The 19534-nt window shown below is 40.6% G+C and overlaps 1 protein-coding gene across 1 annotated transcript in view; it reads right to left on the bottom strand.

Moving 5' to 3' along the window:
- The window catches only part of clmpb (CXADR like membrane protein b), a 63893-nt gene that overhangs the window by 15626 nt on the left and 28733 nt on the right, over window positions 1–19534 (bottom strand). Inside the window, exon 2 of the mRNA XM_049726446.2 lies at window positions 132–283. Coding sequence (XP_049582403.1) covers window positions 132–283 — 152 coding nt within the window. The remainder of the gene's footprint in view (window positions 1–131; window positions 284–19534) is intronic.

Below are 19534 nucleotides of genomic sequence, written 5' to 3'. Positions count from 1 at the left end.
TTGAATTAAATGCCTGTCAAACCACTATTAATATGTCTAAGATTATTATCTTGAATCCATGTTTCATCATTAAAAAGTCTATGATTGTTTTAAAAAAAGGAAAGGATAGTAAATATTGTATGTCTTCTCACCACTTTCTGCTTGGAGTTTGGTTTTTGCAGGAGCCACTCAATGTCAAGTGAGCCAGAAGATTGGAACTGGTGGTGGCAAGGTAAGGTGGCGTTGTCCCCGACTACCTTCTTCATCTCAGTCTGGGCGCCTCCTGACAGTGGACTGAGGAGAACTGGAGGCAGAGAAACAAAAACAAGCGACACATGTCAGCTATTTCCAATTCAACTGAAAGACATGAGCTTGCAAATTGGATAGAAACGTCTGCATTCGGAGGAAATTGTTACAGAAGACAGGGGGGTGAGACGTCAGATCGACATTTTTGTCAGGATATGTGGGAAAAGACCATTTGGCACTGTTGCATGAGCATTAAAGCAACAGTAAAATATAATCTGATTTGTATCTCTCCAGCACTCTACTGAAGTGTCATCAACTTCAACATAAATTTGTAAAACGTCAAAGACAGGTCTGAACATACCAAAACAAGCGAGTGAATAAAAGAGACTAGGGTACTTCATGCCTTCAAGGTTGTTAAAGTTGCATAAAAGGCTTCAGAATGACAAAACTCACTCTCACGTTCAATTAAGTTTCATTGTAACTGTGAACTTGTGTACAACACCAAAGTTGACAGAAAATATAACTTTTTTTCTGAGTGACTACTGGCATTATTGGCATGTTTCAGAAATGTATATAAGTATACTCTTGGTTAAAATTACAATAAAACAGAACATAAGAATATAAAAAAAATATATAACTTTTTTTCTGAGTGACTACTGTCATTATTGGCATGTTTCAGAAATGTATATAAGTATATTCTTGGTTAAAATTAAAATAAAACAGAACGTAAGGGGTCCCTTCAATTATCGGACTGATCAAATTAGATTATTTTCCAATATATTTGTTTGTCTCGTCAACTACCAAAGCATGTAACCCTTCTTTAAATACATAAAATAACTTCTCCTCGTTGTTCCTAATGAAGTGGCCGATCCACCTGATTTTCAAAATTGTTAATGCACTGTATTAACTGTGGATGTTCCACCAAAATGATAATTTTGACAGATCTTCATTTTTAGGGAAATACCATCACATTACCACTTTGAACCCAAGTCCTAGTTAAATAAACTTTATTTTCTCATTTATTGCGAGCACTAACAAACCCCAGGCTACTCTGTGAAGTGCTCATGTTGTAGTAAAAAACCTACGTAGCAATAAATATGTGTGTTTTTAATGAGTGACTCTGGGCACCAGCCAGACCATGGTGTCACAAGTCTCTGTGGACGAGCAGCAATTCTAATTTACTAGCGAACACTGGGCCACATGCTGGACTTCAGCAGAATTAGCCAGAGGCATCACAGAAATGTTGAGGAAAATTGTGCATCCAGAGGGTGTATCCCATGACTGATATAGCGAACTCTCAACTCCTGGTCCAGAGACTGCTAATATAACGCAGAGCTCCAGCGGGCTCATACACTAAAATGCGACAAAGTATTTTGGGGTTTTCAACATTTAACTTAACTACCTGCCTTTAATTTAATTGCAGTGTGAGTCAACAGTTTGTGGGGCTTGTAGCGCTTAAAATAAAGTTATCCACCCTAGCAGATGATCATTTAGTCTCAGGCTGTATGTGTTGTATATAAGTAGATACTTTCTTCCATTAATCTGCTGATTAATGGCTCCTTCTGTTGGCAAATAACGAATAAACATTTTATAGCTTGCTAATTTTGCTTTGTAGCCAGAATTCCTTCCAAATTGCAATACAGTACAGAGCTATAAACTATGGTGTTTTGTCCACTATTTTTATTAAAAAAATAGTTTTCACAAAGCATTCCACCTTTTTCACCACAGTACGATTGGCTAGGTATATAGTGATTACGCTTCTTTTGCGTGAAACCTGCTTCAGCTTCATAGTTTGGCCTCATAGCGGCGTGATAGTGTTTCATGAACATGTCAATAAATTCAACAAAGTATAGCGGCTATACTATAACCATTATCATTCCACCTCCTTTCCCTTTAGTGGAAATCACACTTGTTATAAATGTGCTTGGTTTAAAACTGTCAAACGTTGTGGAGTGGTCTTAGAATGCATACACACCCAGTGGGCACCTGTCCACTCATTTCCAAGTCCATCCTTACTTGAGCAGTCCCATAAGTGAGCTCTGGGCCAATGAAAATGTCAGCTCAGTGCTGCAAAGCCAAAGTGTCAGCGCTGACGCAGGGCACAAAGGAGAAGAGCAGCCGTCCATAAACAGCTTCTTCAAGCATGCACATGCCATCATTTGCTTGCTTTCAGCAGTTCTTTGAGTTTTGTTGCATCTCTGTTGTTTTTTTTCAGTACAGTCACTGTCAATCCAGTCGAAAAGAGAAAAAAAACTTGACAGCTGAGACTGTTTTTTGTCTCTCTTGAGAGGAACAGTTTCTGATGTCCTGCTGTTATTGGACCTTTAAATCACCAGTCAGCAGAAGAAGATGGGACATTCATTCCCTGTGTGGATGTCAATGACTTTTTGATGCAGTTTCTTTCCTCCTCTGGGTTTCGGTTTTCTATCGTTCTAAAAATATGGGTTTATGTGCATGCAATGCGTTGAACATTACAGTAGAGGTTAATGGTTGATGGTGGGGGTCGTAATGCTATGTCGACTGTCTTCCCTTGACTCCTCAGTCTTTAATAAGCTGAGCAAATCAGAGACTCAATGTGGAATCCTGCTGAGTGCCAAAGGCCTGATAAGAACCCTCTGTGCCCCCTTTTCACCTCCCACTTACTCCTCAATGGCTCTGGGAATCTAGCAGTCTCCCAATAGATATGGCACGGTTGACCGGATAAAGTGGGCGTACGATAACATTTTTCCAACATGATACGAAAACCAGTTTTTCAAAAGACCTTCAAACAAGGAAAGTCAATGTCAGTTTCTTTATGGTGATGCAAAAATTATACAGCATTGAACCCACCAGCAAAATATAATATAGCCCAATAACAAATCTGTATGAAAATGTACGCTTTTCAAAAATACTCACTTTGAACTGATTCCATGAAAAAAATATTGACAAATATTTGGCTGTAGATGACCATAATAGATGCCACTGAGCATCTTCCAAATGTTTCATACCTCGTATGTATTGTTCTGAATTAATCGTTGAGTCTAATTACAATTTGTAAAAAAAAAATAATCTGCACCTTTTATTGAGAAGTGAATTTTGTCTTTAAGGTTTATATGGCATTGAGGTAATTTTGCAAAGTATTGTGCAATGTTATAAAAAATATAGCATAGATTCCTCCACTCCTTCAAAATTGTTTATTAAAAAATGTTCAGGTAGCTTAGCTGTGTAATCAAAAGTTGGCAATCCAAAAAACGAGGACGGAAACGGCATGAAAATATGTTCTCCTTTATGCGCACGATGGAGGCAATGCATAACTGTGTCAGAAATGGAGCAGCCCAATTCTTTTAGACAACAATTTTTTATACAGATTGGCTGTCGTTAAATTGTGGAGGAGTATGTTACCAAATATCAACTGAGTGTTGATGCCGAAAATAGTTTTTGACAGAGAAAAATGACACTATTTGCCAGAGAGAGTTGGCAGACGAGTGAGAAGTGAGGGGGTTTGGTTGGTATATAATCACCTCTCCCCAGTTTGCCAGTTATTTATGGTGGGGAGGGAGACTTTTGTGCTGCGGAATGACTGACGCCACACTGCCAAAATAAGCTCGCTCTGATGCGAGTTTGTGTTTGTGTCAGTCTCTTTCATAGTGTACACAGCTGGGACAGTTGTACTGCTGGACCCCATCATTTGTGTCAACAATACTTGATGCTGAATTTCGTCATTGTAGCATCTTTGCAAACACAGTGTATGGCAGTTTTCGATAGAGCAGTCCTTCGGAAACCTAAAAATAGTAGCAATCGGAAACAGACTCACTAGAGTGTTAATTTCCTACAGAGTCGAAAAATTATGTTATTTGTATATTAGTTCGGAGCAAAATTTGTTTTATATTCTTTGTTACATGTTATAGAAGGGTAAATATTTTTGTTGAGGAAAATTGCCATGGGGGCAATACAATAAACATTATACACCCAAGCTAAAGTACAACAATTGTTTTTATTTTGTGGCTCATACAGTAAATAATCACGTTTGATGTTACAATGTGTTCCATTAGTACAAATCTCTTGTATGGTCTAACTTTGTCCCCAAACCATCTAACCTTGGCTGTCCCTCTGATGAGCTCATTTCTAATCCTATCCATTTTAGGTTTACGGTTTTCTTTAAAATAAATTTCAATTTATCACAGTTTTACTGTCTCCAAATTGTAATGTGTGACACTGCTTCTGTTCATTTTGATTTACTGTCACCAAAACAACCATAAAACTGAGATTAAACTTTAATGTGTATGCACTCATACTGATGACAGCAGCACAACAGATTATAAATGACAGGAAATTATACACCCTTTTTCCACTGAGTTTTTGTACTGTTATGAAATTAGACAATGTTTACTCAAATGTAAAATGTTCACTTTCAATCCTCTTTATAGTCACTTCTAGAATATGTCTTTTAGCCATTACTAGTATAAATAAATGACATCCGATGATAGATCTGCATGGAGTGACAATCGAGTCTCCAGATAGCAAAAATGCTTGACTTAAACAGTAGGCCACATCACAGCATGAAATGGAACAATCCATTCCAAAGATACTAAGAAGTAAGAGGCCAGCAGAGTACTTTAAATACAGTGTAAAAAGTGGATGTGTCCTCAGAAAAGACTGTCTACTTACCAGACTATGCATTAAAAATGTGTGCTACTTAGATTTAAGGCATATAATATTACCTGAATGTTAATAATGAGGACTCAAATGTGTTAACACAGAAAACAATTTGTTACTGCTGTGAATTGTAATAATGAAAATGAAATATTGAATTCCTCCTTGTTCTAATAACCCCACACAATTATGGAAAGATGCGGGTTCTATCAGATGCTGTCTAGTGTTTCTCTCCTCAAGCCACCTTATTATTCCAACTGGCACCAAAATAAATTTTCCGACAATTTGTGATGTAGTTTGCCCATGATCCTGCTAATTCAACCTGACCGACCAACTCACCACTATACAAACCAGCAAGAGAAAAAAATATTGTATAAAAGTCTAACAAAAAACCTTAAAGCGGATGTAATATAGTCAGAGTCATGTTTGTGAATTCACACATCTTCTTCAGATTCCACAAGGACAAGTAAAAGGTCAAATAAATGGATCCGATATGTTGAGGTAGAGAGTTAAATGTCGAGAAGAGTTGTGACCTAGAGGTTCCACGTCCCAAGCTACGTCTGCTTTTCTCACTGTAGCTCCGATCTGCGCGGCCATTTGAATCCGAGATTAGGATTTCCCAACCAGATAAGTGGAAAGTAGCGAGTCACGATTAACAAAAGGAAAATCGGTTCTAAACACACGATTTGTAAAGAGCGACAGAGAGTGGGGGACTGGACACAAAGGGTGGAAAAAGGGACCAACTTCTATGAATAGGCCCTAGGGGGAGTTGTGCTCCAGTAAATCTGCCTCACAGAGCCCAGCAATCTTATTATAGTGTGACCAGAGAGACAGACGGAATGACAGGGCAGGCCTGGATCTTTCACACTGCCTAAAGTCAAACTCCATATCCCCTCAGTCAGCAGCGAGTGGATGCAGCCCTCGCTGTCTACCAAAGCTCATGACCTCTGGTGCGCTCCTACATCGAAGAAGATGAGTTACGGAGGACGGGAGGGGAGGAGGATGGATGGTGCAATGTCTGACTTTCGGCAGACCTTTCAAAGTCACAAGTGTGGAGAGAAAATTCCACCATCACAAAGGGAGGATTTGGACACAGGTTAGCAAAGACACAAAAGGTATAACGGGGCGAGGGAGTCATGCGTGACAATACTTACGGCGCTGAAGGCATCAGAAGGACACTTTCTGCCTATCTGCGTAATGGAAACGTTGGAGTAAATCAGCGCCTTCACCACTGTACTCTGTGATTTAGAGTGCAGCTGTCACAGTCACATTTGCACAACTCACTCACTTGTCCCTTCTCCTTCCAACAGAACCTTCATGCTTGTTAGCAGACAGGAGGTATTTGAGAAGGCTGCCTTCATCAAAAGTCTAGCGTGACCTAAATTAGGGATTCAAAGGGCAAACATTGGGTCCTATAAATACCGCTATTGTGGCTGCAAGTTACACCTTACATCCTCCTCTTCTCTCTCCCGCTGCTGTTATCTTCATGGGATTTCAGACAGCATTGCTTGAAAGGGAGAAAAGTCTTTAGATGTCTCAGCAGACACCAGGCTGCCTCCAGTTGTTAGCGCACAGTGCAAAAACAACCCGTGTGCTCGTTCTGCAAGACTTCTTTTTCATCCCGGCTCTGCTTCTTTTTTGAATTATAGCTTCTAAAAGGCTAAGTCACTTAAACATACTAGGTTACTGTGCACGCATAATTTGCATATGACCCCACTACTTGTTGCTCTGTGGTTCAACTTGTGAAATTGCTCCAACAAAAAGCAAAGGTTTTTGTTTTCCTTCATTGGAGACTGACTCTTAGATCAAAATTCTACTTGTTTGGTACTCTCCGTTGGCATCAAGGTTTTGGCGACAACATATAAAGCCACAAATAAAGAATGCCCACGTCAAAATTGACGGTCTAAATGTGGAACCTCTCAAGTTCCAAATGATGTCACTCTCTGCTCATTATGATTTATTTGTTGCCATATTAAGGTTATGTGCTCCATCTTACAAATTCCAGCATTTTGGTCTAACTGGAGCCGCTTTAAGAAGGACTGTCTGACTCCAAAATAAAGTGCATTACGGTAGTCTAGCTGAGACGTAACGAAGGCATGGGCAAAAGGACATGGACTAGAAGACTCAGAAGTCAAAAGAGAATAGGTGAGCTCTCAAGGTGGAGAAGTCAAGTGTAGTAAAGTAGTACCACTGAGGCTTCTACCACTTAAAGGAGCAACATACAATTTTCAAATCATACCTGCGTATGTGATGTGAAAGATGTGAAACAACTTTTCCCAAGTGCAGGCTTTTCTCCTCATATTAACCTTAGCCCAGACATTTCTGAGAGCTGTGACTAGAGAGGAAAAGAAGGAAGGCAATCATTCTCAAGATAATGGCTTGAAGCGGGACGAAAGGGGGTGCAGGTGAAAGGGAAAAGCTATGAAGGACCATTGGGGAATGGGAGAAAAAGGAGGAGATGAAACACCGCAGATGCCTGAATAATGCAAGATGTTCACCCCGTGTTGCTCTTGCGCCTTCATTAGCATCGCTTTCATGGCTGCAACACTGCTGTAATATTGGGCGAGAGCGACGCATCCCGTCGTCGCATTCCCAAACTGGATAGAAAATTAGTTCCACGACAGCCATTTCTGTTGTGCCCCACGTATTCATCTTTTTTTCCCCCTATTTGCAAATTAGGAGAATGCAGGAATAAGATGGCGAAGGGAAGTTAATTACACCATTCCCCATGGGAGGGAAGGGCATTAAAAGCTGCTTACAGGGACACATTGTATCAGCGCTGTATTTGCTGGAGCCTCCTACACTCTTGGGTGTTGCTGTCTAAAATGCTACAGCTGCTCCATAAATCTCCCGATTTTAGCTTTTTAGAGCCAGAAAGACAATTGGGGACCATTTCATAAATAAATGAATAAATAAATAATTGGGTTTAATTTTTGTGAATTTTAAAAACTTTTTTTATTAATAAAGTTATGAAGCACTTAATATTACAGTAAAACATGCAAAAGTAGAAATGTAGAGAGGACAAAGCCAATTTGGAAACAAATGAAAGTCAAATCACACTTACAAAAAAGCTGACGATGGTTTTTTCAAGGTGTTCCATACATTTGAATTTTGCTAGTTTAGCACAACAATTGAATACTATAGTTTTGTGAACTAGTTTGACATAAAATATATTAAGTTAAAACAACTTTTTTGGGCCAAGAGAGAAGAGAAGAAAAAGTTTAATATTAGGAGAAAAATGTGTTAACATATTGCAAGCGTATCATGAATTAAATTAGGGAAAATATTTTGTCGAGGACAAATTGATTCCATTAATTCACAAAATGAATTTTTCTTGACATATTTTTACTGTAATGGCTTTAATTACAAAAAGTTCTAACTTGATTTTTTGTCACCTTACATCTTAATTCTCAACACTAAGCAACTTTCTTGTAATTCTATTTACCTTTTCCCCAGTTTCATTCATCTGTTCTTCATCACAGTCATCATCATTATGTTTGGCACTTTTACTGGGATTTCATAATGTAATAGAACACCTTGACCACAGGTCTTTTACTTACTTTATCTACATTACTTTAAGAGTTGCTTGGTCTGGCCACTGTGAACATTGTCTACTGACCACAAACATATTTTCAGTTTTCAATCTCAGATAGATACATAAGATTAAACACCTCTGTTATCGCAAATCCAGCTGCCTCGCAAGGTTACAACAGTCATATATTTGAGCCATTCGTGCTTGGCTTGCAAAAAAATCTCCGGGAAACTAATCTAGCAACCTTTAACAGATTAAATTCTGTTTCAAAACGCCCCAATTGCCACACTTTGCATCACGCTATTCTTGTCGCCGATGTGTCTGTGTGATTGGCGGGTTGTCAAATGGTCCGTTTTGCAGCAGATAACATGCCTCACTTTCATGACGTACGTAAGATAAGATGGTTTTGCATTCCTGCAGAAATCTGACAGTACGTCTCCATGTTTGTGATTCAATATGAGTCTGAGACGATGGAAAAGCATGGGATCTCCGGTAGGTCACATACTGAATACATCTTAATCCAGGACATATGAAGCTATGTAAATATTTTAACATATTAAAGCCCCAAAAAATTGGCATGAGACTGTGCGGAAAAACATTCGATTGGTTTCAAGTCGGGATATCTGAATGTTTTACCTAAACATCCCCATATCCCATGAGGGGAACAATTTATAGGAAATTTTGGTTCCCCTTTGTCAAAAGAACATTCCTAAAAGTATTCAGTAAGGCTTCATCCCACTGCTGAACTCATTTCTCAGTCTGAGTGGCATGAAGCTATTTTTGTTGGCAAGATATTAAGAATAAGGAAAATATTGGTCATGTGGCTCATGAGTTATAGGAACAAAATCCACAGTGTGCAACTTTTAAACTCTGAGAAAAGTTACTCTTTGGGCGAATTAAATTATTGTGTTCAACTCTGCATGCCTGGCAGATGGTAGAGTGCGTAAGAATGTGAGCAGTATTCATTAACGCACGCTAGAAGACAGCTTTGCCTGCTGCTGATCAGCTTAAATCTCTCCTGTTGGGCATCGATATATATGGTTTACATCAGCAAAGCGCTGCTGGTGGGTGAGACAGATGGGGTAAGCTCCGATATAAGCAGCCGTAATGCTCACAAGAGCGTATGCAAACAACCTTCCCCAGGTAAAGTACAGATCAGGAAACGACGCAGCTTCTCCAAACACCCCCCCCCCCCCCTCATTATTTATGTGTTCTAATCACAATTTGTGGCTGGCAAGCATGAGAACAAAGCCCTCTCACGTTGTTGGCACACACCGAGACATGGGCACTGACCTCGGCGGATCAATACTTAATAAGCTTTTGTGCTGCCAAGTCCATTTTGCTGCAATCCGCAATTTTTTTTTATTTTTTATGTCCATTAGGTTGAAAATAGAGCTGACTAGGTGTATGACCACAGGAAGTGGAAGGCAGCGTTTTCACCCACGTTCTCATCCATGATGGATGCTTCACAATAGCGTGGGATTAATGAAAAATTGGAATTTTCACCATCTCATACAATATAAAGGAATTACATGCCTGATTTATTAAGTGTAATGCAATATAGTACTCCGTTTGAGGAGGTCAAATAAACATTTAACAGCCTGTGTAAAGACTACAGAGCAGACACGGTTGGATTTGATAGTATATGATGAATGCAGAGTGATCCAACAGCATGTGCGTTTCATGTGTTGGGAGGTTTGTCTCAGATGGTAGGCTGAAGATTAAATATACATCCTTATTAAAACACTCCACCATAATAACAAGAAGCGCTCCTAGGTAATAGGAGACAATTGAGCTCACTTTCTGCACTCTGAATATGTGGATCATAATCCAACTGTCCTAGTCTACAAGACTGAATACAAAATGGACCAACACAAACAATAGCATGACTTGGTTTGTCTTCTCTTGGTTATTTCAGAAAGAAAAGAAACAATAATCGGAGATGCATGTGTTACATTTGACAGAGACAATTCTTCTTCTCCACGCCTTCCTCCCCTCTGTGCACACATGGATTTAATATAATTATTGACGTCAGCATGATAACTTGTCAGTGTCCAAAGAAAAGCATGTATCGCCAATCTCTATCAATTTTGTGATTTTTCATTTTTGCTGGAAGTCCCCAAGCACCTCCCGAAAAATAATACTGTGCATGTGTTAAATTTGATAATAACAATTCTTCTTCATGTCTTCCTCGCCTCACTGCACACATGGATGTGATTCCATTACATAGATCAATAATTTGTCACTCTCCAAAGTCTGATTTCACCTGGGCTTGGACAGGGAAGTCTATTTCAACAAAGTCTCTAATTCACTTCTATGAATCCGAGTGAGAGAAGGAACTGAATACGGCAGAGCAGCTCCCATGTTGAACATTTCAGCGGCTAATTGAAAACAGACGGGACGTCGACTCCCCCTCTCCATCCGCCCAGCTCTGCTGCTCTATGCATCCATGACAGATTAGCAACGTCGCCCATCTAATGGCATGCATATGATGTTTCATATCACTAAATCGGTGAGCGGGGATGATAGCAGTACAGCATTCTTTTGTTACAGCTGTATCAAGCCGCAGCTGTAGAGGACAACGAGGTAACTCTATCTGGAAAAAACGGAATGATGGCTGTACCCTTTCCCCAGAGGTGAGCGGATGCCATGCGTGTTTTGGCAGCTGTGTACTGAGAGGTGTTGACTGGTGAGCCAGCTGACAGAGTGGCGGTGTGGCTACATGATGGCCGCTGAGGTCAAACTGGGCTGCAAAGCTTCCAGGAAAGGCATCACCTTGACTCATTTAAGAGGGCTAATGGAACAACCACCATCTGTCCTTTTGTTTCGTCCATTCACACAGGACACTCGTTTATACACCTGCAAGATATATGGGGAATAAATATGGATCACTATTGTGGTCAAGGGGAGTGTTCAGCCGTATATCTTGTAAATTGCAGAGGAGAACTCTAAGCGATTGGGGCTTTTGTTTATTACCCAAGGAGCTAGCCCAAGCTTTGACTGTTAACCTGCTATCATCTTTTGACAGTAATTAGTTATTCACTGAAGCCCATCTATTTGATCTGGATAGGGACAGAGCCTTGCAGTGATTACCGAAAAAATGTGAGTAATTGGCCAGCAATTATGTTAATAATTGAAACTATAAAAGGTGATAAAAATGCACAATGACAGAGAGCAACGCACTCATCCAAACATATACGGGTCCTTTGAGTCCTCAGCGCACCCCCTCCCTCCACACACACACACAAACACACACACATGCATGCATCTCCAGAGTCTAGAAAAAGAATGTCCACATGGCCTCATCACAAGGGTGTAGAGAAGATTGAAACCAGATGAATGGAGCTCTGGCACAGCCCGCTTACTGGGCCCATATTTCACTCCCCAAAGTCTGATTAAAATGAGGCGAGGCGCGAGCTCGGCCAAGACGGCTTATTGTGGCTCTGAGAAGGACAATTACTTGCAGTGACACCACAGGCAAAGAGGAAACGGGCCGAAGGTCGCACCCTAAGTCTGCGCTATTTGTTCACACTGTTCGAGTAGAGGTTTCGTCAGTAAAAGCAAATCTGTCACAAAACATCGACAAACAGTCTCCTTTAAAAGTCATCATGATACTTCAAGGAAGAACTGGTTCTATTCTTTTGAAGCTTGAGCAGCGGACAAAGTATAATTAGGACAGTGATCTGGAAATTGTTAACTGGAAAACCAAGAAAATGAGGGCAAACTCCAAGAAGAGACAAACAACATCAAACAGTATTGCAGTTTGCAGACAGCAATTCAAACATAACCATTACGGTACACACATATTTTAATCAATTACATATTGGCGGCACAAGTCCAGTTTGCTATGTTTGTGAATTAGAGAGATGAATACACTTTGATAGTATTCTATTGCACGTCACCCCGAGCATCTGGCAATTTGGCGATGGGCCCTGAATGTTGTTTCGTGTTGCTATGTTCAGATGAAAAGATGTCAAGACTAAATGACTCCTTCCTGCCTTAACTTATTAGTAGCTCATCAGACACGTGGCATCTCGCCATGGGTGGTGTCACAGGTCATGTGATATATTGGTGAATGTGTGCACTGGTGGGGGTGTCATTTGAGCGCTTTGGAAATGTATATAGGGACAAGCCGAGAGGGAGTCTGGCTACTTTGAGTGTGTGAAGCCTAACACATGTGCAAGTGTGACTGAGATATTAGCGGCGTTTTCATGGACTGTCTGTGTGCCGTCTGTCGTGTGTAACAACTCCATACTGTTTGGCCTGTTTGCAGCTGGTCGGCCCTGCGTGTGCATCTGAGCTAAACAAGCGCCCAATTTCCATCCTCTTGACATTTTAGCGATGTTACAACCCCAAGACGTACATTAGCATGGAAGTAAATAAAAGTCAGTTCATTCCCTTTCACAGCAATGTTTGATCTGCATCAGTTTGGTTGACAGGAGATTAATCTCTAAATATGTGCTAAACGGCATGCTTGGGCATGGTCTGACAAGATGTAGGCACGTTAATTAAAAGAGAAATTAAAAAGACAGAATGAAGGCGAAGAATTGAGTTCTACTAGGCTGTCGCACGTGACAAATGACAAACCACAAGTGTTTCAAATTGACCCACGGCAACAGTTGTGGTTTACTAACAATAAAAGGCCTTATTATAAAATCCCTGCACACACAATTGCTGTTTGTCAGCAAGGTGACTAATGACTTTCAAACAAAGCTAAATTATACAAGCATACATCACATTTAAGTATGTGACCAAGGGGCTGCATCCAGTGAAATGCTCGAATACACTTATGACGCTGTGCAATGTTTATTCCTGTGTATGCATGTGTCAGTGCAAAAATTACCAATATTTATTTCAAAATACCATGATGGTTTTGTAGAAGAGGCTATCATTAAAAACAGTTTGTGGCTTATAAATAACTAATGATATAAACAATGGGATAATTGGGTAAAGGATAAGCAGTGAATGGATGGACCCTTGTTGCAAAGTGCTTTTATGGCAGAGAAATAATCATAATATAAATAATGGAGAAATGTACCTTTTAATTTTATTAACTGTTGTTTTATGTACTTTGACCGACCATAAAAGAAAAAAAAGCAGTTGCCCGATGATATGACTTAAAGTTCATCGAAGGGCATAAAAGTTGAGACGGTGGAAACATTTGGCATTCAGATGACGACAAAACATTTCAACTTCATCCACCGCCTCAAAAAAAAAAACATTTTAAGTACAGTACACAACGTGACGTAGGATTTGGATCAAGTAGACTTACGGCCCGAAACGTGTAATGTGAATGTACAAGAACGCTCCGCTCCCTCTGCAACATCTCCGTGTGTGTACAAGAAGGCAAAGTAGCTGTGCAAGTAGCCTGCTAGCCGCCTCTACCCTGTGGGCACCACTGGCGGCTGCGGCCTCCCTCTAGATGAATCATAAACAACTCCCTTGGCCTCCGTGACTTAATCCCCTGTGACATCGCCAGGGGGAAACAGCAGAAATGAGAGAGGAGAGAAAAGAAAACAACGCCCATGCTAACTTTCAAGTGAATTAAACATTAGAATGAATGTGTATGAGGTGTATCTGAGGATATGTCACAGAGGTGAGGTTGTAATTTAACAGATGATAGCGTATGCTTGCAGGGGTGGACATTTAAGATTTCATTTTGGCCCTGATAAAATCAGGAGTCACTTCATGTCATGCTCTACCTTCCCGCCTCGTCTCTTTGTTCATGTGTGCATTATGCAAATGAGACTTTCATTTAAATATGGCCACACAGCTTGAATATGTGTAATCGACAGAGGGTGGCAGCTAAGGCCATCATCAAAATAGTGCTTCTTCAAGGCAACGGGGAGTATAGCCTGGAGAAAGCAGCTAATTAATTTATTTTAGGAAGCAGAATCTGAAATCTTCTGGTTAGACGTGTTTTATCCTTCAGGCTTCTTCAGCGAACAGGCAACAGTTCTTAAATTATTTTTTGTTTCTTAAGAGAAGGAAATCAAGGAGTCTGTAGTTTGCGTGATCCAAGCCAAGGTGCTGCACTAGTGTTCTCTGAAAGTTTTCTAAAATGATTTGCTAGCACTTTTTCAGCTTGTGCTGATATAAGGGGCTTTTGTGTTTGAGATTAATGAAAGATGTTTTGCTCTTTGGCATTTTAGATCCCACGTAAAGGTTAAAAACAGCCCCCGACCAGTGAAAGGTTTATGTGGCGTGCCGCCGACAAGGTTCTGCTCACCGCGAGAAACAATTCCGTCTTGTAAAGCTCGACTGTATTTTGTAGGTTATGATTTTTCTTTTTCAATTACATTTGTCTCAGTATTTCTGCTGGAGACAAGGTTCATTTCAGTCCACACAATAAAAGTCACCTGATGAAATGTCCCAGGATATATAAAGCATTTTATTATCTATACGGATGGCTGCAAAGTTTTTGTGTATTCATGTGTTAAATAAGACGAAACAAATTTTATATATGGATTTATGCCAGCGGCTCGGTGGCGCACTGGGTAGCACGTCCGCCTCACAGTTAGGAGGGTGCGGGTTCGATTCCACCTCCGGCCCTCCCTGTGCGGAGTTTGCATGTTCTCCCCGAGCCCGCGTGGGTTTTCTCCGGGCACTCCGGTTTCCTCCCACATCCCAAAAACATGCTTGGTAGGCCGATTGATCACTCCAAATTGTCCCTAGGTGTGAGTGCGAGTGCGAATGGTCGTTTGTTTCTGTGTGCCCTGCGATTGGCTGGCAACCGGTTCAGGGTGTCCCCCGCCTACTGCCCGATGACGGCTGGGATAGGCTCCAGCACGCCCGCGACCCCCGTGGGGACTAAGCGGTTCAGAAAATGGATGGATGGATGGATTTATGCCACCCAGTGCGATGCGATTGCATGCTCTTAATGGAGCAATGAGATATTAAGATTAAACATCATTATTCTGTATTTGATCCAAATATATCCATTTTTAAATATAATTAGTATGTAACATTTTTTTGAATACATTTTGTACTGAATGTGAATCCATGTCTATACATTTGGCTTTTTTTTCATACATAAAATACATTCTCTCATGGGTGTATGTCAATTTATTTCATTTTATTCTTCTAATTTTACTTTGATGAGTGATCTAGAACACCAACTGGAATTTATAGGCCCCATCTGTTACTCTGCTTGTTAGGTGAGTTTTTAGTTCCAGATAGTTACATTGCATCAATTTTACACTGCATGTTGAGTAGCAATAAAACATCCATTCATCCATTTTCTGTAGCACTTATCTTTGTAGGTTCATGGCTGAGCTGGTTCCCCAGTTGACTTTGGATGAGAGGGAGGGTATACTCAAAAATGGTCGCCAGCTAATCGCGGAGCACAACCTTTCACCCTCACGTTCAAATTCTGCAAACAACCTAAAAAAATGCTTTCCGATGTTGTGGAGGAAGCTGAAACACTGAATTTGCGACTTCCTGCTTCTTGTCATTGAATCCGTGCTACTTGACAAAGCTTTCATTCAAAACTGACGTTTTTTTGTTGCGAGACGGTGCTTATGACTAACAAACAGAAGCAAAAGCATGGTCATAATAGGTGTCTGTGACAGCTTGTGATGAATGATGGGGTCCACAATAAGAACAAACAGGTGTGATCTCATAACGCTCAATAGGAATAGCATAAACGAATGCTGGGGGATTTATCAAAATAGCACGTGCATAACTCACTCTCTTAACTGAATGGCTTCTGTGGGGGTAAGAAAAAAAACCCACATCAGCTACCACATGCCAGTAACATAGAGTGCCTGCTGCCCACTTGTCTGAGAGCCCACTATACTATGATGAGATGAATGCTTGAACAGAAAGACAGCCACAAACTAAACAACACGAGTGAACCTCCAAAAGGGTCCATGAATTGTGAAAATATGCATAAAGTGCAAAAAAAAAAAAAAAAAAAAACATTGAAAGTTGAATCGTGAAAATATGCATCAAGTGAAAAAAAAACATGAAAGTTGTATAAAGCATTGACCTTGTATGTGCATTTAGTTCAAAAATTTGTTTAAAGAAATCAAAACAAATCCTGGACAAATGTTTACTAACAATCTATTTGGACTGTCGAGTCAGTGTTCCAGATTATACACAGCAGTATAAAAATAACAACGGTCTCGTATCGTGCATTCATTTGTAACGGTTTATTCCACCCAGTGTAGCCAGTCAGGTAGGATCTGTCCCCTGTCAACCTTGCTGAATTCGCCACTTATCAGTATGCCGAATAAAGAGGTCAAAAGATTTTCTTTGTCATCTTGCTCATATGAATACTTTCATTAGGAATGCCTGGCCGTCAGTGATGCAGTGTGCCACGTATGGCTTCGCATGAAAAGCCAGGCTAATAAGGGGATAAATGGAAAGGCTAAATCGGAGAGCGCCAGAGCTGCCATTTATTCTCAGCGCGTTTGTGTACATACACTAAACATACAAAGTGGTATTTTGTGTGTCTTTTTCCTATGACCGTGCAGTAACAGCGCTGTCCACTAATATAATTGAGTGAGTAAGAAGTGCATTCAGGAATGCATTGTATGATGATTATGATGATGGAGAAAATAGTTCTTTTTGCTTTAATGAGCAGAATAGTTTAGCCGGAAGCGAGGTCTTTTGGAGCACTGCACAATGTCCTCTTTGGTTTCCCAATACTCTAAGGCTGGAGAGTGTACATACTTAATTACACACCGGGAAGCGCTTGCCTAGACATTGCTGAGGTTATGCATGTCTAGCACATTCCTGACAAACACACACGTGCATGCACGCTTGCAAGAGGGAGTACTGCTGTCCTAAGCATTGCGCTACCTACTCCACGACGCGACCTTCAAGCCACAATGTTCTTTGTCCCTGAGGTGTCCTTGATGACTCCCAGTGCAGAGTGAGAGGTGTGTGTGTGTGTGTGTGGGGGGGGGGGGGGGCGGGGGGGGCATCCGCATGATAGTCGGGATTTAACAGCAGAATGATTGGAGCGAGGTGAAAGGGGTGGTGTTATCCCGTCCCATTTTACCCTACTGGAAATACCAAGTGTCCTCTGGCTCTGATGTTGCAGCTCTACTGAGAATGAAGCGAATGCATCTCACATGTTAATGTTCTCAGTAATGCAGCTAATTTAGATTCCAAACACAGCTCTTTCATCCTCCAGCTACCCTGTACAGTATGTGTCGATTACTTTAGCCGCAAAGAAACAAATGAAGGGAAAAGCCTAATGACATTTGAAAGATTGAAGCCAGTGAATTCTTGAAATACCTCACAGATTAGAATACGGTCAGTGAATGTCTGTGCTTCAGTTGGCTGATTGATGCAGTAGCGCTACTGGGTTTTAGCGCCCGCTGAGTTTTAGCGAGAATTAGCTATACTATCATTCTGCATGCTTACCTCAATGTCAGTAGCTTTTAATTGGACGAATCGTGAAATGGCTCATGTATGTTACTTTGTTGCTAGGAATGACTTCATACAACAATCGAATGCTTAAAATTTCTAATTTGATACAGCTAGGGGTTTGCTTAAAAATGATGCAAAAATGTTATTGTACTTTGGAAAAATACAAATACATTCTAAAGAAATTCACGCCGCATTTCGGACTTGATGGTATGTCATAACAACTGGTTGATTTTAGGGTGGACTGTACTTTACTGATCTTCACTAGGAAAAATAGGAATTCATAAAAAAATAATAATAATAATTTCATTTTGAACCCATGCACCAGTTAAAATAAGCACTCACCCAAACAAACCCTCCACAGAATTGCAGAGATGCCAATTGTCTGCAGTAGCACGCTAACGACCCTATCACCCAACATAAGCACAACACGTAAGCGATGCAAGACTGCCAACATATTTAGAGGAAACAAACTTTTTAAATTGAAATTGTCATGTTTCATTGAGCTGCATTTCTAGGGGGACTGTCTGACTGATGTTCACTTAATAGCTCATTCACAATTATCAAGTTGAAGTGAATGGGCTGCAGTTCATTTGTGACCTACAGGACGACTGGCAGGAAATTGAGAGATAATGATGCTACCAATATCGAGTTTTAATACATATTAGAATTCATTGTTCGTTTTCATGACAACAGTATTCCGGATGTCAAATTGATCTTTGTGAAACTTTGGGACACAGCTACGGTATGCCGGCAAAAAACTGAGCTAAGGCCTTGAGTATGTGCCATTGCAAATGGACCGTCCTCTGATGTTAATGGACTACTCCACTGCTCCAATGTTTCATTACTGCCACGAGTTCTACTTAATGAAGAGAAAGGAAAAGTGCACAGTGAGTAAAAGTGCATCTTTCACGTCCCCAAAATGTTGTTTTCATTATTATCACATATAAAAAGCCTTTCTGCAGTCCACTTCAAGGTTTTATAGCCCTCCAGTGGTGCAATCCCAGCTGACGATGGATGTTATTATGTATTTGTATTTCCTCTGCAATACAATCAAGAAAGCATCAGTCTATGGAGGCAAAAGGTGGCGCCCAGGGATTTAGCTCGCGAGTGAAATATTCATAGGTTAGAGGTCAAACCAGTCACAGCTGCTCTAGAGTACATGGCCGATGGGCTCACGGGACACATGGACACCAACCAGACACGCACATTCACTCTGTCTCTTTCGAACACATTCAGACTCATACAAAGCCAAAAAGGGGCATTTTATGCAGTACACATGATGTAAACTAATCAACAAAGTGAATGAATTAAAGTGGGTTACAAAGATAGTCATCCTGCTGTTATGTTGCCATGTCCCCTGTGGCTACATGCTCCTGTATGTGGGTATTTAGCATAAACACAAGGACAACGTTCCAAACATGACATGCCGGCACATTTTACCAACATCTTCTTATCTCACATCATCAAATTCCTCCCTGTGTTTGACATACAGTTTCCATGAGATTATCAACACGACGCCTACGAGACTATCAACATGGGGAAAACTTCATGTGAATACCATCTATTGGCACAATGAAATGTTCATTTCATGTTCGGTGTTTTATGAATCTCGTGACGCTGCTGTTTGTGATGAGCATCTCCATTTGTGTCAAGCTTGACACCCACAAATAGCTACATCACAGTATGACAAGGTGAGATAGGTCTCAAAGTTTTGCTTTTTAAAATGACATATTTCAGTGGGGAATGATCCTTGATCCGTGTCAA

Source organism: Syngnathus scovelli, chromosome 7, assembly GCF_024217435.2.
Source record: "Syngnathus scovelli strain Florida chromosome 7, RoL_Ssco_1.2, whole genome shotgun sequence".
NCBI lineage: Eukaryota > Metazoa > Chordata > Actinopteri > Syngnathiformes > Syngnathidae > Syngnathus > Syngnathus scovelli.
Note: the sequence above shows the minus strand (reverse complement) of the source record. Positions and strands in the feature narration are given on the sequence as shown.